General features: G+C 37.0%; 1 protein-coding gene across 1 annotated transcript in view; it reads left to right on the forward strand.

The window, feature by feature from the left end:
* The window catches only part of DYRK1A (dual specificity tyrosine phosphorylation regulated kinase 1A), an 87376-nt gene that overhangs the window by 56390 nt on the left and 7117 nt on the right, over positions 1–23869 (forward strand). Inside the window, 5 exon segments of the mRNA XM_075771911.1 lie at positions 9157–9362; positions 19076–19168; positions 20020–20031; positions 20033–20209; positions 20965–21112. Coding sequence (XP_075628026.1) covers positions 9157–9362; positions 19076–19168; positions 20020–20031; positions 20033–20209; positions 20965–21112 — 636 coding nt within the window.

Here is a 23869-nt window from a genome sequence, read left to right on the forward strand (position 1 = left end):
TGTCCCTTAAAATAAATAGGGTATTCATGTAACTAAATAGTATCATGTTATTTACACAGAGGTACTAAATTAAAACTGTGGAAGTATTCTGGTGTTTCCTAACTTCTCTGTGCACAGTACTCTTCAATTTTCATGTTCTTTTGGTCCAGCGTATACCTAGGTGGAGGCTTTTGGTCTATGTGGAGGCCTGTGCATAGGTTGTTTTCACTGTTTACTTGTGGGATTGTAGGTTTTCTTCAGACGTAGTCTTAGGCAGCTTGCTTCTCAAGAATAGAAATGTGAAAGCAGAGTTCTCACAGAGCTCAAGATTTTGACTTTGAAAGTTAGAATACTTGTGTTTCCTGTAGGTTTTAGCTGAGAATTTTGGCAATCTTGGGCTTCATTTATTAAAAAAAAAAAAGTAGTTTCACTTTCACAAAATTTTCTTAGTTCTAAGAGTCTCCAGAGTATAGTCAAAGTAATATTTATATGTTAATGAAATACAGATTTATATAGTGTTGCCAATGGATTAAATCATAAATTGCTCATGAGTTTTATAAATTTCCTTCTCTTGTTGTGGGAGGATTATAGTGAGCAGCGGTGTTTAGTCTTTCTGGTACTAGATTTTTGAAGTGGCTAGGGAGAGATACACACCACAGTCTCTCCCTGTCACAGGTCTTGGCCGCCATATTTCTACAGCAGAGGGGACTAGTGTCCCCTAAGTACAGGCCTTACTGCACAACAGCAGTAAAGTGCATGCATGCAAGTGCTGTCCAGAGTCCACCTCCTGCTGCAGCTCATCCAGGGGAGAGGATAGCCAAGACAGGCACAACAGTATCAGAACATCTAATGAAGCCTACCCTTGGCCTGTCTTTTCTCCAGGTTTCTTGCTCCGTCTCTGCCATATGACCAGACACGTGACAGGCAAGTCATGTCAAAGGTCTGCAGACTGTTGGAAAAGATGGCGCCCAGAAGTAATTTTATGTCATCTCCTAAGCACTTCGTTTTCTCTGCAGCTCTGTCCATTAGAAAGGAGCACAAGCAGGAGGATTCTGTGGGCTGGATGTATTGGCCTAGTGAACAGGACGTGAGAGGGTGGTTGTTTCTAAGTTTAGGGCTTAACTTTACTTTGAGAGAAAGTAGTTTGGCATTTCTGTACAGGGAAATCGACTGAATGGTTATTGTAGAAGAGCTTCTGAAGTAGCCATTCTTAATAATATAATTCCTCCACAATAACATAGTTCCTCTAGAGGAGGAACTAGTGTGGGATATTTATAACAGAGTTGTTTGTTCTACAGTAGCCGCTGCAGGTAATTTCCCTTTGTTCCCTGTGTTCTCTCAGCTTTCCTCATTCTAGAGCAAACTGAGTGAAGTCCATGTACCTTCGCATTCTCATGCAGCCACTTTACATGCAGTGTATGAGGACAATAGGCAAAGCAGTGTTTCAGTAGAGCGGTAGTTCACTGAGAGTTCAGGTTGGCATTTGCTCATTGCTTAAAAGATGATTGTTCTAAACTCTAAAATCCCAAGTGCTTGACATTTATTATGTTTAGGCAGAACTCGAGTAGGTCTAACTTGTCTTAAATGTGGATTTATTTGAACAGAGAGTTCTCAGGATATGAGTGTTTGTCTCTCTTGCTAATTGCTCACTGTCTGTTGTAGGATGTGCTAATACAATGCAGAGGTGGTTGGGTATTAAAGCGACGCAGAGATCAGTCTTCTTACTCTCCCAGACTCGTTTCTTAGAGGTATACTCAATGAATAGCTGAGGTATCATAACGCTCATTGGTACTGAGAACTTTTCCAAGCACGCATTTTGAAAAACAAAGTTGACCAGAACTCTGCGAAATGATGAACTTTGCAAAAAAAATGTGGATCTTCTGTGAAGGAAGAGGGCCATACAGTTCCTCAACTAACACAGGATTTTCTTTGAGGATACATTTGGCTGCTTTCACGTTGAGTAATTTGAAAAGAGAAAAATAAAATAAAAAAAAAAAAAACAAACAGAAGGCGGGTACCTTCATCTGTGGTGGCATAGCAGGGATTGGAAATAAAAAGATTGGAAGTCTGAAGCAGTGATATACAGTACTAAGAACTACCATACTTGGTCTGTGGTGTAGGCCCACAAGCAGTTGAACTTTGAGTGTGGAAGTGAGAATATCCATTGTGGTGAATGATGCAGTTCACACTTTTATTCACTGGTCATGTTTTCTGGCAGGTTCTTAGCTGCAAGCATATCACTGAGATGGATCCCCTCTGCATGTTGCTGAATGACCCAAATAATAGATAGCAGAGATAGAATGAGGAAGGGGAGGATGGGGCAGGAAGGAGAGGAGGTGAAAGGAAGCTCAAAACATTTAGGATCAAAACAATGATCTTTATAGGGAAAATGTTGAAGAACAGGAAAAGTACTAGTAATGCGAAGAGAGTGAAAGAAGATGAGTTGTGCAGAGGAGAAAGTTTCATACTTCAAAATGAGATGATCCCACAGTCCAGGATAAACCCCCAAGGAATATTGCCACTGATTCCAATTTAGTTCTGTATTATTTCTGCCAGTTAAATGCTATTGTGACATACTTTACTGGTCTTTGATTTATGGATCTGATCAGAAATTCTGCCTCTTCTTTGAGCTGAGTTGAACAAAGAGGTGGGGAGATGGGGACAGTGACATTATTAGGAAACAGCCAAAGCATTCTGTGGAAGTAGTAATCGCTGCCTGGAAGCCAGATGCAGAGGACTTAGGTACAGAAGGGACTATGAAGTTGTTAAAATTTTAAGAGAAATTAGTTACCCAGGTAGCAGGTTAGTGGCAAGTTCTCAAACATGGGGAATGACTACATTTGAACTTTTAAAAGTATGAAATAGAATGCTGCTGTGACTTTCACTGCTTTTACCTGCTTCATCTTGCACAACAGTAAATAGACAGTGAAGTATTTTTAAGGCTGTGGCAAAGGTTATGTTATCAAGCAGAGAGCTCTCTATCTCCTTGTGTCGTGAAATCAAGATCAGCTGCTGCACTGGAAGATGCTTTTGTCAGTCTTGAAGGCAGTCTTCTATAACTCACAGGGTCAGAAGTGTTACAATGGTTCTTTTTTGGTTTTAATTTTTAATTGTGAGGTAAGTAGGTATGAAAATATTAAGGAAATGTCACTTCTTTTAATGTTCTAATGATTTTAATGTCTGAGTTTTGTCTCCTTTTTCATCCTTCACTATGAGTATACCTCAATAGAATACTTTGGTAGAACTGTGACAGAGGGACAGAGAGAGTCACATACATAGACTGAGAAGCAGAGTATATATTTAATGAATTGGGTGACAGAAATGCAAAGAAATGATTTAATTGCTATGAGGATTTTCAGATGCTGTCCCACATGACAGAGGAGCTGATCTAACAACTCCTTGATTCAAAGAGAGAAATCCTCTCACTTTGTGCTGACATTCGTCGCACAGAATCACAGAACCCTTGAGGCTGGAAGGGACTTCTGCAGGTCCCCTGGTCCAACCTCCCCCGCTCAAGCAGGGCCACCTTGAGCCAGTTGCCCAGGCCTGTGCCCAGTTGGGTTTTGAGTGTCTCCCAGGACGTGTTATCCACAGCGTCCTTGGGCAAGCTGTGCCAGTGCTCAGCCTGGGAAAGGCTGTAGCATGGCTTCCAGTTTTGTTAGTCGCCAGTCTTGTCCAGAGAATAACCTTTACAATGGCCCAGCTGTAGGGAAAAGTTCAGCTGAAATTTTCATATTCTTAGCAAATTTAAATGACAACAAAACACAATTTTTTTCAGAAACAGTGATCCACTCTTGGGGTAGCACACTGTCACCTCTAACTCTTTACAGTCAATTGGTGAATATTTGTGCCTTGCTTTGTGTTGAAAGGAGAAGGCCAGCAATGCATTGCATCACTTGGTTACCTTTTGGTACTTTTCCTGGGAGAAGGTAGTGTTTAAATGAGTTACGTAGACTGATGTCAAAATGGGAATAACCGAATCTAAAATGGATGAGGTAGGAAATTGAATTTTGAAACTGCATTGAGTTTTAAAAATACCTATGCAAAATCATACCAAAAAATTTCCTATATTAAACCAACTGTAGTTCATTTATAGAATGTTCAACAACTACCACCTCAAGTATTTTTCTACTTTGAGTTACTAATTTATTTGATACTTGGAAAAGTCATTTTAAACAAACCTATTTTGAATGAGGGAAATATTTCCCATCCTCATCAAATAAATATATTCCTGAACTTTTACTCTTCCACTGTGTTAAGATGATGCCTTAAAGAAATAAACCCTACCTTCCATGCGAAAGGTAAATCCATTTTTGCAGTATCTGTATTGTCAGATAGTTCTGAGTTATGAACTTCTTTTGAGGTTATATTATAAGTTTTCTCTATCATCACATTTATGCTATTGGTCCCCTTTTAAACGTTTTCTTCCTGTTATAGTTACAGTGGTTTGCTTATACAGTAGTGTACCAATTTATTAATGCTTACTTCTTCCTCACTTGTTACTTTCCAGAGGCAGTAAATTTACAAAAATCAAGAAGTTAACTATTGTTATCATTGATGTTTTGCTTATATTGTGGTGTATAGGATGTCACTAATGAAATAGAGTGTTCTGAACAGCTTCACTTCAAAAGAGCTGTTACATTCATGACTGTAGGAGAAAAGGGACATACACTCTCAAGGCTGAAATAGGGGATGCCTTCTGTAGCTGGACCTTCTTTATGACAAGTTCTGATTTAATCTCACCGCAGGCAAGTAAATGTTGGGTTTAAGCTGTAAAGACTTAGACTGTAAACATAGATAAAACTGTATATTTTTTGCCATTCCCTGAACTAACACATTAGGTAAGGGCGATTCGTAAGATTATTCTACCCACTCCCAATCTGTAATATCTTCCCTTAATGTGCTTCATGCATGGAGATCTTGGCATACTTTTTGGTTTTTGTCACTTTGTTTTCTTCCCAAGGTGCTTCACAACATGTAGTCGCTTGAACTTAGAGCGGTTAGAAAGGAATATTGATGATTGACTAGACCTTGTTCCTTAGGTACTTCTAGTCTGTAGAAGTTATGGATGTGGGTTGGTAATGAGCTCCTGTGGATTTTAATACTCCCATGGTGGTCAGTAGATCACATACTTTTTTGAATGTCTAGAGCTCTCAAAATGAACATCAGCCACCGGGGGTTTTGTGAACCTCAATTAATGGCTGTACACAAACGTTCCTCTTTCTATAGCTGACTGACTCCTCAGCCTAAAACTAAAGGAGGTCAAGATTGCTATTCTAGCCAGTTCTTCTTTTTCTCCTCATTTCTTTCTAACATGTCATTAGGTGTTTCTTGGCTCATAATAGTAAGTTATGAGTGTTCTCTTGGGATTAGTTGTACCGGGGTGGGATTGCAGGTATCATGGAACAAAGTCCATGAAATGTGGCAAGGGCAGGTATTTCATCAGGGACCATATCCTGAACATTACTTGTTTTTGTTGATAGCTAAGAGTGCTTTCAGCAAGAGAAGCCTATGAACTTGTGTGTCTCCATTTCAGTGACAGTAAGAAATCATAAAGGTGAAAATTACTTGGCTAGTGATCTTTTGACCCAGGTAGTTCTTGCTTATTGCTAACATGGTTATGGGTAGATACCACCATCTTCACAGCAACTGTTAAAATGCCTTTCTGTTTGGTATAAGAACATACTGTGTGAAGTAGCCAATTTGCGTCCATCTGCTTGTAACAAGCTTCAGGTCAGGCTCTTGTGTTTAATAATGTCCTTTTTTCTGAGATTCAGTGCTGCTCTGTTTACATTTCTATCAAAGAACACTGGTTTATAAAAAGTTTCTAATTAGATACAATTTTTAGTCATGTATGTTGACATCATAGGTTATGTATGACTTACCTCCAAGCAAATAGGGAAATGCTTATTAATCACAAACATTAAATCTTCAAAAAAAGTTTAAATTGAATGAATAAAATAAGTTATTTGTCAAACTGTGGTTCTGAGAGAAACTTTCTTTGTGAATCTGCAGTACAGTCACCTTGTTATAAATTATGAAGCTCTTTTTACTGGCGTGTTGCTGTTGAATTAACTGAGTTGGTCCAACTGACCTTCCTCAGTTTGGAAGACCAGGAAAGCTACAGCCTCATTGTCCTGCTAATGGACCCAGGAGAGAGAGGGCGTGCAAGGGTCAAAAGTTTAAAGCTGAAGTGAAGCATCAGTATTACAACTGTTCTTTTGTGGGATAATTATACTTCTAATCCTTTCCTACCTTTCTTCTTTTCTTCCTTTTTTTTTTTTGATTTTTAAAAAGTGTGTGTGGTGCATTATTCAGTTTATCCTCAGATTTGTTGTGATCTTTAGAGTCAGTGTCAGAACATACTATGAAGTCAAATTGTAAATGAGAACTCCATGCTACTGGAATGTTTGTGTGTATATATGTGAGCTTTTTGCTTTTTTAGGGACACATGTAAGTGCAGAATTTTTTAAAAATAAAATTTGTTTTTATTGTTATCTTAATTAGCTAGATATCTAGTGTGGTATTGGGAAACTGTGGCCTGGGGTAAAAAAAAAAAAAAGAAATAAAACTTTTAAAGTAATTGACTCTACAATTTGGAATTAATAGTGGGTTTTTTACTATCTAATTTAAATATTGTTTTGACTTTTAATTCAGTCACCTTGATGACTTGTTGCTAAGTGAGATTATTTTATGCAGGTTAAGCAGAAAATCAGCATAAATTAAAAGAACAGAAAGTAGACATACTGAATAATGTCCTACCTGTGTTCACCCATTCTTACAGGAGTGTTCAGTATATCTTGAAAAGTAAATGTACACTAAATTAACCAAGTTGTATAGATGGAAGATTAACTCTGATTCTCTAGTAAAAATGGAGTTTAGATATTAAGAAAATACACTAGTGAGAAAAAAAAATATACAGTTTGTACATGATCTGAGTGACAGATGCATTAGTATATAAAGGAACTATGATATCTTTGAGAGAGATCAGCTGATGCATTAGAATCTTTGCACATATTTTCCTACTGTATTTAAATGTGAACTTGTGAAGTTCTTAATATATAATTCTAAATTTAAAAAAGAAGGCAACAATTCACAATTGCCCAATTCACAGGTGAACATAAGATGTTACTTGGAATGAAAACAGAAAAAGAAAACGTTTACACTCAGATATTTAACTAATATTTTCAGTGTATCTTGAAATGTATCTTGACAGTTTCAGAGCTTATTAGGATCTGTATTGGTGTTAAAAAATCACAAAGTAGTTCTTAATGGATGTTTTACAGAAGAGTTAGAGTAATTTTCTGTGCAATGTTAAGTTGACTTTGCTTATAATGGTTTTAGGTCAGGAATTTCTTTTTTTATTTTCATTTGTAAGGTCATCTTGATACTTTATCATGTTACCAGAGGCACCATAATACACATAAAAAAGGAGGTTTTATATGTCATAGTTATTTCATGAAGGGTTTTGGTTTGGGGTTTTTTTTTTTTTTTTTTTAAGTAAAATGTTTGAAGACATTGTGAAAATATGAGGGTGCTTGTGGGCAACCAGTTCATTTTCTGGAGCAATTTGTTTTGTCAGTCTTTCAGTAGTACTGAATTGTAATATTGGAGAAAAATACCAGTGGTCTGTCAATTGTACAGTATCGCTGTACAATTTTACTTCACCCTTTAAAGTAATAGTGATTATACTGTATACAGGCTTTCTTATTTATAGGTGTTCGAATATTATTTTGACTTTTTATTGAATATATTTTTCTAAAATGATCTTAATGTAAAATGGTGTTTGATTACATACCATGCAGTTTTTCTATTGCCCTGCTAGGTGCTGAGGCAATGATGCAGTATCATTTTCAATATTTTATTTTTTCTTAACTTAGAATAGGTGGGGAATTGAACAGTCAGTTATTTTTAAGAGAAGTCAAATTGATGGGTGGTGTTCATCTACTGTTTTCTACTGATTATATTTTCTTGCATGGTTTTGATTGTAAAGGAAATGGGGATTTCCCTTGCAGGTGAAGGTGCTTGACTATTTCACATCTTGCTTCTAAACTTAATCATTACCAATAATTTTGCTTCCAGATTTCAGCTTCTGATTCCACATTATTCCTTCAGTGGCAATGTGGACTTCAGTGCACCTGACTGCTTGTCCCATCCTGCTCTGTCTCTTATGTTGTGCCAACATGGCATCCATTTAGAGAATTTCCTCTTGCTGGCATAGTCAGCAAAAGGATGGATGTTAAATGTGGAACATGCTAAACTTCCACTAGCAAACAGAGAAAACCAAATTGTACTTTAATCTGTCCTCCACTGCTAGAGGACAGTGAAGATTCAAGTAGACTGTGAACCAATTAAATGCCATCTGATGGATGTCTGAAACTAGAGTTGAGGATCTGTCCCAGTTAGAGGCAGATTCTGTGCCTGTGGAATTTGGCATTTTCCAGGATCTTACAGAATCTAGTACTTTGGCCATACAGTTTGCTATTGTCCTGCAACTTGACACCACGTGTTTAGTTTGTCTCTTTCTTTGCAGTTGCTTCTGGAAGTCTGATTTTATCTTCCCAAGACAAATTAATTCATGTTACAGTGCTTGGTACATGTCGCTTGATGAAACTCAGCAGTAGGAGTCAGGAAGCCGAGCTGAAGTGCAGTGTGTGCTGGAAGGAGAGTGGAAGTTAAAAATGTAGGCTAGTGAGCTAAGCAGTTTGTAGGAAGGCTTAAGCATTGAGGCCAGGGAAGATGAGCTGCTGAGACTGGGCACTCGCTTTTCTTTTGGTACAGTCAGTCCAGAAAGTTACTATGAGCAGTCTTGAAAGGCAGAACTTGTGTGTTTTTCTGACTTTCATGGAATCCATGCACCAAATTCATATCTTTGAAAATAACCCCTGTCAAATCTGAGTTATGACACATAGGTGAAGATGTTAGAAAAGGGATGTTAAGCATAAATAGGAGTAAACTATTAATGAATAATTTGTCACAATGAAATGGGAAGAAGCACTTCACCGAGGTAATGTTCACAATGAGGACGATTTCTAAGTTCATTGTGTATGAAAACTCTTGTGTACGTTAAAATGGTGAAACTATTAGTGTTCATAAGCTCTGTAAGCTAGGAGATGGAGGCTGAGGTAAATATTTTCAAGCCATTAACTGCATCAAAAACTCACATTGTCTTTGCAGGAGGAGAGACTTCAGCATGCAAACCTTCATCTGTTCGGCTTGCACCATCGTTTTCATTCCATGCTGCTGGCCTTCAGATGGCTGGACAGATGTCCCATTCGCATCAGCAGTACAGTGATCGTCGGCAGCAGAACATAAATGACCAACAGGTTTCTGCCTTATCATATGCTGACCAGATTCACCAACCTCTAACATTAACAAACCAGGTAAGTGATAACAAAAAAGTAATTTTAGATGTAATAATTCTTTCTCTAAATATATTATACACCCATAAATTACAAGATCAGGGCATATGTTTTTGTGGGTGGGTTTGGTTTGGTTTTTTTACTAATTAACTCCGGACTCTTCAAGGATGGGTGGACGAATAAGTTTCTGGAAGTTGTTTTTAAACATCTGGTGCATATTTATTGTGATTATTCTACTTCTAACATTTTTGAGATGAGAGGGGAGAAAGATTGTCCAAGTGGAGAGTTGGAAAGAGAGTTTAATAATAGTTCGGAGTTTTTTAGGGCTGTTTGATGTTAGAATGTGATTGCTTTATTACTTGTTATAATGCACAGTGTTTTTATGCAGAGTCAATCTGGTGACTCTGGTCAGTGTATTTGGAATAGAGAGGCTTGGACAAAAGACACATTTTATTAAGGAATATATGGTTTTTATTTAAAAAAAGCAAAATCTAAAGCTATGCTATCATTGGGGTTTTACTACTAATGATTTACTACTTACTATTGCAAGGAGGTAAAATGAACTCTGTGATTATGATGATTATGGATGCTTTTGAGCTGTCAAGATTAGTGTTTCTTCCTTACTGCTTTTGAGTTGCTAGAACTGCTGTAGTAGCTTCCTAACAGTGCTAGGTTGCTAGCCACAAGAGCTAGTATTGCCCTGTGTAAGAGAGAATTCTGTCGCTTTCTTAAAAATGGCACAGCTTGGTTGTGGAGATGTGAATGCAGATAGGTTTCAAAGCTTAAAATCCAGAAGTCGGTAAGAGCTTCAAAATTTGGTGCAGGCTGATGAGGCACATTCAACTTAAAGAGTATGGAGAGTGAAGTCTTGCTGCTCCCAGATTCAGGTTTGTCCTTGTGTTCAAAATGGCTTTGGTAGAAAAATCTACAGTACCATCAAGAGGTGCTCTGTTAGTATTGCTCTGTAGGAAGGCCCTTACGCAGAAAGAGGGAAGGATTAAAGAGGATGAGAATGATCAAACTAAGTGCCAGGATATTTGCTACTAGGATTTGGAGATATTTAATGACTAGGGCTCTGTGAAGAATGGCAAAGTGAATGGAGCTGGCAAAGGATATTTTTACTTTCATGAGAGCCACTCAATAGGAAGAGTAAATCTGCTCATATATAATAATATTTAGCTTGAGAAATCTACAAAGGTATTTTATGGGACTTTTTTCAAGTTATAGGTCCCCCAAAACCTCCACAATGAGGTTAGTGAATCAGTCTGCCGATTAAGAAAAGTTGCTGTGTTCCTTAAATCTTTCAGTGTACTTATCTAAGCATTACAATCTGACATCACATTTGTGAGCTTTAGTGTACGTTAGTGCTTAGTTGTTCATGTTTTCAAACCAAAAAGCAAAATAAAGGAACTTTAGGATGTATCACCATCCGTTGCTGTTTGTAGTCACAATGGCTTTAAAATGGTAGCTGAATAATAGAAATCTGAAGAATAGCTTTCGGAGAATAGCCAAGAATTGTTGACCAGAGAATGCAGCCCACTGAGATGAGGATGAAACGTAGAGAAAAAGCTATGGTTGATTCTGGGAAGTTATCCATATGAAGAAAAGATTAGCTGGCCACCTCGATCATGGCAATCAAGCTGTTTTTGTACCACTAACATTGTTTTAGAATCAATGTTTTTGTTTTTCCACTTCCACCTTGTTTTTTTCTGCATTGTAGCTTCTGTCTTCCTATTTTACTATAATTGTGTTGCCAAAGTCTTTATAGTCCTCTACCTAAGCAGCTCAGAATTGTTCGTTCTTTATCCTTTGTGAGCTGCATTCAGCGCCCTTGACTTTGATGGTGGACAGCTTTTTGAAGTCTTCTGACTATATGCCTTTCATGACTTTTTCCTCCTTTGAGTTCTCTCCCATCAAGTCCCATAAAGAGTTCTCCTTGCCAGACTCCAGGTTGGTATAGAGGTTCTATAGGAGCCTCTGTTGCGGAGTCTCAATGGCTTTTTGCCTTTGCACTGTGCTTTGGGTTAATCTTACCTGCAAAACCAAATCCAGCTAACTTCTTTATGCTGATGAGTCAGATCATCTGCTCTAGACGTTATCTCTGTGCAAAAAAAATATTCTTGTTCTTTTTCTTTCAGTAGCCCTTTTGTCAGCTCTAGTTCATCTTGATTAGAACATAATTCTTACTTTTTTTTCTTCTTATAAAAGCCATGATGACCCTCTGTCATTGAACACTCTGTGCTGTCTTAAATTTATCCATTGCTGTGGACTACCATCCTGCCTTTTGCTCCAGATGTTATCTGCATACCAGCTAGGTTTTCATGTCTGAATGATACATACATCTTACAGATTCTTTCTTTATGACATTTCTACAGGAATCCTTTTTATTCAAGGTATTGACTTGAATATGCTGCAACTTGTTTCTCTCCGTCCTTGATAAAAGCAGCTTTGTCCTCTATATGTCAGTTCTGAAAAACTCTTGCGTTTTCTGAACCGTCCTTGTGTGGTTATTTAATTTCTCTGCTGGAATCCCACCACTAGTTCCTTCTGTTGCTATATGCTTGTCTGTTATCAAAGCTTATAACACCAGACTAACCTATTAGTAATGGCAAACTCTGTTCAGTCACATAAGGTGACATTCTTCTCTGTTTTCAAGTATATACTGTTAAGATGATCATGTTTTTCACTTGGGCAGCGAAAAGGATAGGCTGAATGTCTGTTGTAGAAGGCTTGACAGATTGATCTAATAGCCATAAAAAATAGGGAGGAAGAAAAAGGTGATTTTTGGCAGATACAGGAAGTGTAATTCTTAAAGGGATAGATCCTATTAATGCAATGTCTCTCATCCAGTCAAACAGACAAGAAGTTAGGTCTCTGAGCTTCAGTTTCCCAGAATCTCCTAATGCAACAGCAGTTGTCAGCAGCCTAAACTATTGGGTCAGCCTTGATGCTACCGGTTTCAGCAGCCTCAGAGTAGCCCATTTAGGTGCAAACGTCCAACAGTGGATTAGTAGCAAGCTGCCAGCCCCTTTGCTCCTGAGAGTCCTCCTTTTTTACCTTGTTGATTCAGTAGCCAGATGGGGCAAGGAAGCGGGAATCTCCCAGGGCCGGCGGTGGTTGTGCCGGGACTGGCAGGCAAAATTCTTTCCCGAGCTCCAGCCCCCATCTGCTGGCCAAAGCCCCTCACTGCATTGCCGGCCTCGCTGCACGGCGAACTGCCTGGTGCTGGGAAGGGCTGCCCCCTCCTCTCTGAAATGGTCCGTCCTTTCCATCAGCTCGCTTCTCTTTGGTAATTTGCGGAGCAGCTTAACGTATCTTTGAGTGAATCTTTCATTGAGGGAATCGAGAATACAGGTGTTTCAAAGGTTACTTTCTTGATTGCTACACTTGCTGAACTTTGTAAACAGAGTATTTGGTCCAAATCCAGCCAAAATTGACTTGCTGAAAATAAAACCTCGGATGAAGTCTCAGCTTTTGGGATGCTGAAGTTTTACAGGAAAAATAGGTATCAAGTAGTTCCTCTCTGAAAGTAAATTTCTTCAAGCTGCAGCAAGATGCATAAGGACACTGCTTGTCAGCTGCCAAGAGTAGCTGTTAAGTTTTAGCATGTAGAACAGCAGCATTTTCTGTAAATGATGTCATTTTGATAAATAGCAAAGATGATCTGCCTTATTATCTTTTTTTTTTTTCCAGGTTATTTTTGTGTCTTTCTTTTTACCGAGGACTGACTCCTTTTTTAGAGTATTGTCTTGTCCAAGTTCCTGTAATGATCTTCATTCATAACCAAATAATGGGGAAGCTAGGCCTTGAATGTTAATTTATTGTTTTTATTCCCACTCTGTCCTGCTTGCTTTTTGATTTGTAATGGCTTGCCGACCATATTCTGGTATTTTATTAATCCTTTGCAGTTGCATCTTAAAGATTAGGAAGCAGTAATGGCAATTTATAGTAAAGTTATATAAATTGTGTGTATTTATATTATACGTTATCCTTAAAATACTTACATAATCTTCTCTTGCACCTATTGCTTTATGGCTGTGGTGGCCAAAACTTACTCATCATTGGCAAGGAACAAACAACAGGAAGATACTTCAAAGCCAACCAAATTGTTTTGTTTTTCACTTATTTATGAGGTTTTAGATTACAGTTAAAAACTTCCAGCTCAGTACTTTTTTTTTTTTTTTTTTTCTTCAGTAGTTAGACTTAAGGCTGTTTCCCGAAAACTTCTGGATTGTAAAGCTTTGAATCTGTGATTCACCAAGTGCCGGGCCTGTTGGCAGGATGGGGTCATGCTGTTGGTTGTGTGGTCTTACGTCTCTGACAAGTGCCTGAGCCAACTTCAGGAAAGCAGTAAGAGCATGTGGCCTAGCGTCAGTAGAAAAGTTGAGATCTGTGGGACCTTTCTCCTTTAGCAGTAACAAACAGTCATATTTCTTTTTCCAGTTTCAACTGGTTGCATCTTGAGAGTTCAACATAGCCTGATGTGAATATAAGATAAGAGCTGAAAAGTTTTCACAACTTCAAACAAGCATTTCTTTTGTACTGTGCTAATGTTTGTCTTCATCGTGGATACTCAGATTGCCTGAAACTTTTTTCAATTAAGTACAAAAGATCAGAAAATTGATTTACCTGATAAAGAAGTAGAGGTGACATTCCTGGGCAGATTTTGGTTACAAATTCCAACAGTTTAGCTTTCACAAAGCACCTGGAATTCAAAGGTCAGGCTGACTGCTAAACATCTTTCTCTCCATACGCATCTAAGATCACTTATCACCTGCAAAATTCTAGGTTTTAATGACCAGATGTTGGGCAGAGATTTTATTGATTACAACTAGATCATTGCAAAGTTAATGTGTTCTAGCAAGCAGTAGCAAATCCTTAGTTCAGTTACTTCAGCCACCTAATCAGCAGCATTATTATTAGTGATGGGCAGACTTAGCCAGACCCTGTCATGAATGTGAGCATGCAATTCATTGCAGTAAAAGCATTTATCTCACTTTCTGTCTATCTCAAACGTTTTTTAGAAAAATACGCTTATACTCTGGCAGCAAGAATTTCAGAGCAGGGTTTTTCATTCCCTTTCTCTTATTCCTCCTGTTTCCCACAGCTTTTTTTTTTTTTTTTTTTAATAGTTAGGCTGAATCAGGCAGGATAAAATCTTGACAGATGACCCTTCTTTCCTTGCTGGTTTTATTTATTTAACTTTAAACTTACCTGTTTCTTACCATTACTTTTATTCAGCAACTTTATTTATGTGGGGAAGGAAGCCAGAATAGTAGGGACATACTCAGAGAACACAAGTCAGTGATTAAAGTAATTGGACTGAAATTCTGTCCCTACCTGCATACAGTTCGGGCTTTCAGTACAGTCAGTTTGAAGAACAGTCTTGGATTTTTCTTGTTTGTTTTCTACCACATATGCTTTTTTCTCTTTGGTCATTTTTCTAAAAGGTTTGCTGTGTGTTATGGAGAAGTGTTACTGTGGCTTATGGTTCTAGCAATTAAACATCAGTTTTGTTCACCCGCTGGAGACACCACCTATTGTGTGGCTACCCACCACGGGATTAGCATTGACTTTCTATCCTATGTTATTTTGATGCAAGAAGGGTTTTGAATAGCAAGTGGTGTAGGAGATGACTGGCCCATTCAGTTCCTTAATATGAGAGTCTATTAAATGGGTCATCACAATTTGAATTCTTGCTAAAAGTTACCCTTATAATATAAAATCTTCATCATTTATTCCTTTAGTAAAATGGAACAAGCACTATATACAAGCAGAATTTATCTTTTTTCTTTTTTTTTTTTAAATGAATGTGGATGGTGATGGATCTTTCTTTTAAAAAACCCCCTGAATTAAAGCATTCCATTAACAGAATATATATACCTGCTTAGAATTTCCCATAATAAAAATAAAATGCATTTAGTAAGGAACAGTGCCATCTGTTTTTTAGATAACAAAGCATATGTCCAAAGCAAGAGAAATATGTTGTCTGTTCCTTCATTCATTAAACCTCAAAGATTATGCTCATTAAAATAACATTCCTGAGTTAAAAGTCATAGTTTCCTTAAAACATGGTTTGTCTCGAGTGTGTTGAGTACACGTAAGTGGGGCTTTTCGTTGCCCTTTTTTGTGTTTTATTTGGTGGTTCTTTCTTTAGACTAGTTACAGGTTGCTTCCCAGCACTGTCATGTGAATTGGTTAATAGGTAACAAGATCAAATTTCAGTTCCTTACTTGTAACTTTCAGCATGGTACCATCCCAGGCAGCTGTACTGTTTCCATTGAGGCCTAAGTGTGGACCAGTCAGAATGTGATGGGTATTTACTGACATACATAATTGTAATGAAAGTAGTTTCTTGTCTCTCAGTCTTGAAATACAAGCATATCTTTTGATTTGTGTTCTATCTTTAGGAAGATCTGAGGTTGCAGTGTTGCTGTCTGGCCACCAGATAGAGACTGAAGCTTGTGCAATAAGATTTTTCTTTTTCTTTCCTTTTTTTTTTCTTTTCTTCCCCCCCCCCCATTTGCGGTAGAGTGTTCTTTGAAGCCAAGAAGGAAATCAGTATTACCCCAATTATAAAGAATTTAGGAGCGTTATTGTATTAAATGAATAATGACCACTTTGTTCCATAGTCTTCCATCATCAGGAAGAAGGGAGCAAGAGTGTCCTAAAGGATCTTGGAAAAAAAAGAGAATGTTACAATTTTTGCAACATGACGGTGGTGGTGGTGGTGGGAATCAATTTTTTCTCCTGTCCCACCCAAAACTTGATGAACCCAGGGTAGCAAAATAGTACCTGTTTAAAAGGTTCATGAAGGTTAAAGTGTGTCCTCAGAGATGTGTGATTGACTAAATGCACAATTAAAAGCACAATTTTCAAACAAGGTACTGGCTGCAAGCAACATAGGGGTAGCCTGCAGAATTTTCATTATTTATTATTAGGGAACAGCAACAAATTAGATTTTTTTTTTTTTTTTTTACCAGACTGCTTATTTCAGAGTTGAAATTAGAAGATTTATTTTTTTTAAGTAAGCAAGCAAATCTGACTTAGAAAATAAACACAAATACTTGTCCTACAAATTTCCTTTTCAAATTAGAGCAATCTCATGTCTGAATAGTTGATCTGAACTTTGGAGTTCTTCCACACTAAGACTCTTTCCTCAAAATTTGTAACCTTCGTAACGGACACCATGTACCAGTCATTGCAGCCTAGGACAGAGACTGGTCCTTTCCAGTATTTGTGCACCGCAGCACAGTTTCTCTTACCAGCAAAATCTACCAGTGTTCCTGTGTTCCAATAATATCTTTAAATCAGATTAAGAAATTTAAAGGAAATACTTGCATTTGAAAAGTCTGTAACAGTGACAGTTGGGATTAGGACAAGATGCCGTTTAGTTGTGTAACAGTGCTCTGGGAGAGAACCAAAAGAGATGAGATTTAGGTGTGATTTGTTTAATGTTTCACATTTGTTTGACAGATGAAAGGAAGAAACAAAAATGTTTTGTAAATGTGAAATAGTTTGTTTAGGAAACTTTAAAGCAGTCCTTCTGGATGTTTACAAAGTGGTGGTGCTTGTAATAAAGAAGAATAAAGGAATTAATTTGGTACCCCTGCATAAGGGAAATTGATGGTAGTGGGCATGTTCAAAAATGATTTGACTGGAACAAACACTTAAGGCATGACTTGGGTTAAAATTCCCTGAAGGAAGTTTAACTGTATTGCATCATCTCTGAGAAACATCCCCTAATCAAAAAGACCATAAGTCAGCAATCTTGCAGGAGTGTAAAAATGTTATGTGGGCGTATTTGGAGTGGTGTGCATCAAAGCTTTGAGTTGCCATTTCTCAGGAGCCTTCAGCTCCACTGAGAGTTGTACCCGTTGGGTGTCCCAGCCTCACACAGATACAGTAAGCTTACTGAAGTGTCTTACCTTTCCCCCCTTCTCTTCAGCTCTCTTGCTTGTTCGTGCTCTGTCTTGCTGTCTCGCTCTTGCTCACGTGCTCTTTTTCTTTTCCCCCATGTGGTCTGCACGTGCACCGGAGGAGAGCGTGAGCTTACCTTTCTGGTATGGTTGCTTAGGTACCTGAGTTCAGGTCCAATTTCAGAAGCACAAACTCTCTTTATCGCTTCTGTTTGTGTGAACTTTTTTGGGTCACTTCAACGTGACTTTAATTTATTTAGTCACTGAGAAAAAAAAAAAAGCTATTTGCACAGCCACCAGGTCTCTTTATTTGGAATTTAATACAGTTTAAATATTAAGTAGTACTATAAAAGATAGATGAGAAGTTAGGCTTTTCCAGTTCCTTTATTAGTTCAGCAATACTGATATAAAAATCAGTTTCATTATTTTTGTTGATGGCTTATGTTCTTTCCTCAGCTCTGCAGGAGGCTGCGTATCAGTTTAGTTGTAATAGGAGGCAGCAGATGAGATTAAGCACTTGGAAGTGAAGAGAGTTATGAGCGTGAGCATATTTGATGGCATGAGATGAGATAATAGGAGATGAGAGTTAGTGTGGTGGTGCTTGGTCACATCACCCTCTTAATAACGAGTAATGAAGTAGAAGAAGCTTTAACATACATGAAACAAGCTTTTCTCCAATGGAACTGCTTAAACTTGCCCTGTGGTTTTCAGTCATTGGGAAGAGAGGGAATAGAGAGAAGCAGGCTAGGGGACTGTCATGCTAACTTCATCATTGACTGTCCTAGCTCCCCATCTGACGCTCTCACTGGGGGAGACAGAGAAGTTGCCAGAGCTTGTCTGGTGGTGCAGTTGTGCTGTTAAGCTGAGCAGGTAGTCAGCTTTAGCCAAATGAAATGGTTTGTGACTTATTTTTTTCTGCTTTCTCTTTACTGGGAATACTACTCACCTCCAACTTGCCTCTTGGAACTTTATTTTTTCAGGAACTTTATCTTCTGAGATTTCAAACAAATCTCAAGGAGGAATAGAAGTTGATTGGTAGATCTAGAACGTACATAGCATATGTGCATAAAGGAAAAAGGCACACAAACAATTTCATCACACAGAAGTCTTGTTTCTTCAAGAAACCAATAAAAAATGGCCTGCTGGTGAAGATGGTTTTGTTCTAAATTTAGTCAGTTTTAGGAAGCACAAACACGGAACATAACCACCTTTTCAGGGACGTTTTAAAACTTTGAAAGTAGGAATGGTGTTCATATGCGTGCTTTAGATTTCTTTAGATTTTTGATTTAGATTTAGGTGTGGATATTGCAAAGCATGGTAGACCTGAGGTATCTTTATTTGGAATTTAATACAGTTTAAATGTGGCAAATTGCCACAGTTCTCCAGTAGTTATTACTGTTAACTTCTATTTGTGGTTTTAATGCAGCTATACATTAAATATGGTTACAGTTCATGTATCAGTCATGAGGTAGAGGAGTGATGTCAGCAAGAATCTCTGTTGTCAAAGGAGCTGTGTTTTTAACTGAGGGAAAAACTGTTTATTGGGATTAAGCCTGTTAGGCATAATGGGAGGAGAGGTAGGAATCTTGGTAGTTATTTCCTTTTTTATTATTATTAATTAAAAATATTAAAAAATAACTAAATGGTTAATTTATTTTGATTCCTATGTTTGTTTTTCTTTTTTTAATGTCAGCTTACAAAAAAATATTGCAATGAAATAACTCATTTCTGTGAGGAATATCACCATTTGGTATAGTAATTGTATCATTAAAGTCCTAGGGTTTTTTTCTAAGTTATGATATGGTCATATTACAGAGGCGGATGCCCCAAACTTTCCGTGATCCAGCCACTGCTCCGTTGAGGAAACTCTCCGTAGATTTGATCAAAACATACAAGCATATTAATGAGGTAATGGCTTCAGCTATCCTTGTAATGTGCATGCATGTGAAGTTTTTGTTCACGATTCATTATTAAGTATATTTTTTATGAATAATCTTGTGAAGATATAAGAAAAATCAAGCTTTCTCTCTGTTGTTCACATCTCATTTGAGATCATTGATGTCATGGTCCTGCTTTCTGTCCAGCATGTAGGAATTTTTTTTATCCTGGAGTTTATTTTCTGTTGTTTTATAAACAAATATTGAATTTTTCTGTTGCATGGTAAAGAAATACTCTTTTAGCTCATGCTGTAAACCTTTATGAATGTGTCTAAGGAAAATAGTAAAATGTTTTCCTGAAATTATTTAATTAAATATTATTAGCAAATGTAAAATGTAAAAATTATGTGATCAATATAGGAAAGCATCAGTTAGTTTATAACTCTTTGGCAATTGAAGGGAATGCGAAGGGATTTCTGCAGTAATTACAAACTTCCTTGGAATTCTTTTCCAGTCTTGTGGGAAGAGCAACTGATAACTCTTGTTTCTAGCCTACTTACCATTTTTAATGTTGCTGTGTGTGTAGTGTACTGTGACAGATCTTTTCTTTTTGCACCTATGAACTCTTAAGTATCAGTGTTATTAGTACATTTATTTAGATCTGCTTTCTGAGTTTTTAAATTATTCATCAAGACTCTGCTTTGGTATAATGACTTGACTTCAAATAGAATGATAGCAGGAGAGGATTGTTTGTTTTTTCAGTAGTAGAAGTTGCATTTTAAAATCATAGGATTAGGTATGAATACTATAAAAGCTGATTCTATTCTTTTTTGAACTGATGTTCTAAAAAATGCTCTTAAGCAATATACTTTTCATGTTTAGGTTTACTATGCAAAAAAAAAAACGGCGGCATCAGCAGGGCCAAGGAGATGATTCCAGTCACAAAAAGGAGAGAAAAGTTTACAATGATGGCTATGACGATGACAACTATGACTATATTGTAAAAAATGGGGAGAAGTGGATGGATCGTTATGAAATTGACTCTTTAATAGGCAAAGGATCCTTTGGACAGGTAATGTCTGTCAGCTGAGCAACCTAGAGTTCATGTGAATCATAATATGCATTTCATTTGAAGTGGTATTCCTGTTTCATTTTGAAATTAAACACTTTTTGTTAACCCTTTTATACTGAATGCCTGCTCAAGACACTCATATTTTGTGCTGTTTCTTGCTACTACAGATAACATTTGAGTATACTCCAGGATGTAGATTTGGTAAAGCATTTTGCAATGAGCAAATCCTCAGCCTTTTGCTATCAGTTCACATTTTTAGCTGTTTGGCTTGGGGTTTTAAATTAAAACAATAGTCTGGTGCTAGTGTTAAACTAACAAATGTTAGTAACATTTGTTTTGACTCTTCATAGCTGTAGCCAAAACTTGAGAAAAAGGCTGGAAGGAGGATGGCACTTTTCTTTTGTTGTTTTTGTTAGTTTTTCCCAGATTTTGCCAGCTGTTTTACAGTATTGTTTTTGATGATTTGATAATTGCATTTGGATGTAATGCTTGCCGTAGTGAAACATCCGTGAAGCTCAGTGAAGCTTCAGTTCTGTTTTGTGACATCACTGCAATAAACATCACATGATCAGTTGTGGCTTTATTGTAGTATCAAGTAAGAGAAGGAATTTAAGAAAAGAAATTTAACTGGAAAGAGCAAAAGTTCTAAAAACGTTTTCTCTGAATTCAGAAAGTGAAGAAAGTTTAGAACTGAGTTTTGCTGTAGTTTGAAAACTCGAGAGATTTTACTGATGTATTTGACTTTTCTCTTTCAGGTTGTAAAGGCTTATGATCGAGTGGAACAGGAGTGGGTGGCTATCAAAATAATAAAAAACAAGAAGGCTTTCTTAAACCAAGCCCAGATTGAAGTGCGACTGCTTGAGCTTATGAACAAACATGACACTGAGATGAAGTACTATATAGGTATTTGAATAGTTATTCTTCATTTGTATTTAATCAAATTATGAATATTTTAGATCTTGCTGTATAGCATAGGATGCTTCTAGTGCTAAAGAAATGAAAAGAATAATACAACTTCTAAAATTATTAATATTACTTAGTGCAAATTTTCCAATTTATTTTGCAACAGGACCAGGTTCAGAGGAAGAATATATAAAATTATTTGGGATAACAGACTTGTTACTTTGTAGCGTTGAGATCTTCTGTAGAATTTTCTTTTTCCAGTTAATGATATGGACATCTGAAGAAGTTGCCATGGACCAGCTTTTCCACAGAAGCTGTGATCTGTGGTAGTTTACATCTCTTGCACTACTTTGAATATATCTTAAATTATCTCTGAATTGTTATGGATAAGAGCATGCATATTTAAAAAGCTCAAAATTTTGTATAACAAATCTGAGATAAAACTTGTGTAAATGTTAAGACTTGCCTGTTTATAGCTCAGCAAATATTTTAAAGCTGATAATTTTGATGGTTCCAGTAGATTGGAATGCTGTACCCTTGACTTTTTTTTATAATGCTACTTGAACTTTATAATAGTGATGAAATTAAGTCACCTCATGTAAAAAGTTTATTAAATCCTGTCTATCCTCTGGAGTGGAAAATTGGGCAAAAAGGTGATGGAAGGAAAGCAACAGCATGCTGTAAAGAGAGATGGAGAAGTATGAAAAAGAGTGATTAAGGAAAATGAAACTGGTTTTAAGCATTCTTTACTTTGTAGAAGCTGAAATACAGCTATACTTTTCTGATTTGCATGTCGGATTTGTATATTGGATTACTAATTTTTCTTTCCGTAATTTAGAAAGAAATCTTTGAAATAATGTTAATATACATTGGTATTAAATTATCTGATGAGTATTAAGTTACATTTTAACTTGTTTTATAGAATATTATCTTTAGAATACATTTTATGTAGTCAGTGTGAAAGTTTTTAAGGTATTTTTAACTTAAAGCTATTAATAATATGCTTACATAAACACTAAACTTGACAGCATACTGTATCAAAAAGAGGTTTCAGGAATGTTAAAGATGTGACCAGTTTTGGATTAATACACAGCAAATAAAAACACTATAGGCATCATCAAATAAGATGTTGGAATTTTAAATTTTTAGAGACTCTGTTTGTAACATCAGGTAAAACGAAACAAACTAAAACATCATATAATCTCCTGTGAGTTAAGGCAGGATGGCTTTATATAGAGAGCAGTGCTGAGGGGAGAAAGAGGAAAAAAAGTTCTGATAATTTAGAACAGTGGAGAAATAATATATGCTGCCTTTGCTTAGGCAGGTGGTTTTAGGCTTGTTTCAAGCTGATTTCTAAATCTGTTAGAGTGTGTTTGAAGACTTCTCCTTTTATTTACACAGTATTTAATGAATGTGACAGCATCAGTAAAGATCAAAAAACCCAAATAGATAATGTTTTGAATGAATAGCTTGTATTGCACGCTGTGCAAAAACTGACCGTGGAAAACTCAGATCTCTAGGCACTTCACTGGAAGATATTTGTAAGCATAGGAACAGTTGCTTATGAACTCACTTGTGCAACAAGACTTAATTGAATCATTCAGCATATTAATGTAAAAAGAAAGTTGTCTGTGGACATGTGGACAGTTCACCCTCACGTAGACTCTCAGATACATGATGCTGAGAATAGCTGAGTAAGACTGAAAGCATTGCAAGTGTTAAAATATACTGAGTATTGTAAAATGTAGACTTCAGGCAGAACATGGTTAAATACACTGTAGCCTGATTTTTAAGGCCATAAAGTTTAACTGTTTACGCTTCTGTCAGATCTCCTCTAGTACCTTCAAATCTTCTGACTGGTGTCCTTCAGATCTAACAGAAGTGTAAGAATTCATTAAGGTCTTGAAGTTTTGTGAAAATTGGTGGCAGAGTGGAGGAGAAATGTTCAAATGTCATGTCTTTCCTTAAGGAAAGATGTGGCAAGTTCAGCTCTTACCCAAACTATTTGAGCTTATGTGGTGGTTGCAAATGGTACTAGGTGGCCAGTAGCATGCTGGTAGTTACAAATCAGTTGGAATAAGTGGTGTTTCTTGCCAAGCTGGCAGGTCCAGCAAGCTCAGGTGGTGTAGGGAGGAATTGGATTCAAGTGCAGGAAGACCACAAGAACGTGAAAAGGTGCTGGTGCTTTCATGGTGGGAGGATAGTGGAAATGTGGCAAAGATAAGAAAATACAAAAGGTCTAGACAGTGATGTATTACAGGAACTGGCATCAGAGTGGAAGCAAATGGTATTGTTACAGGTAAGTTTTAAGGGACACATGAAGAATTGGCTTGCTCATGATAACGGCAAAGAAAAAGTTCCATAGGACACCAAGTAATAACCTTAATTGAAAGTCTGAATTCTCATTGTGCTACTACTAGTTCAAGATTTTGTTATGACACAAAGGGGAATGTGTTGCTTTTTATTTGAGGGCTGAACTATTTTTCCTATTTCAATTTTCTTTCATTTGTGGCAACCAACCTGAATGATTGACAGACTGAAAACCCTCCTTGCCTCTAAACAGATTAATGTAATGCATTTTTCACCTATTTCCTGAAAAAAATTGATTGGATTTGGACTGGATTGGTTGCTCTCATAAATTGAGATTACGCCTGATTGAAATGAATATAATGCCTTTGGGATATTGATAAATTTTATTAATTGAAGTAATCAGTTGAAGTCACGGTTTATACATTGCAGTAATGTCTTAATATATTT

This window comes from Balearica regulorum, chromosome 1 (genome assembly GCF_011004875.1).
Source record: "Balearica regulorum gibbericeps isolate bBalReg1 chromosome 1, bBalReg1.pri, whole genome shotgun sequence".
NCBI classification, from domain to species: domain Eukaryota; kingdom Metazoa; phylum Chordata; class Aves; order Gruiformes; family Gruidae; genus Balearica; species Balearica regulorum.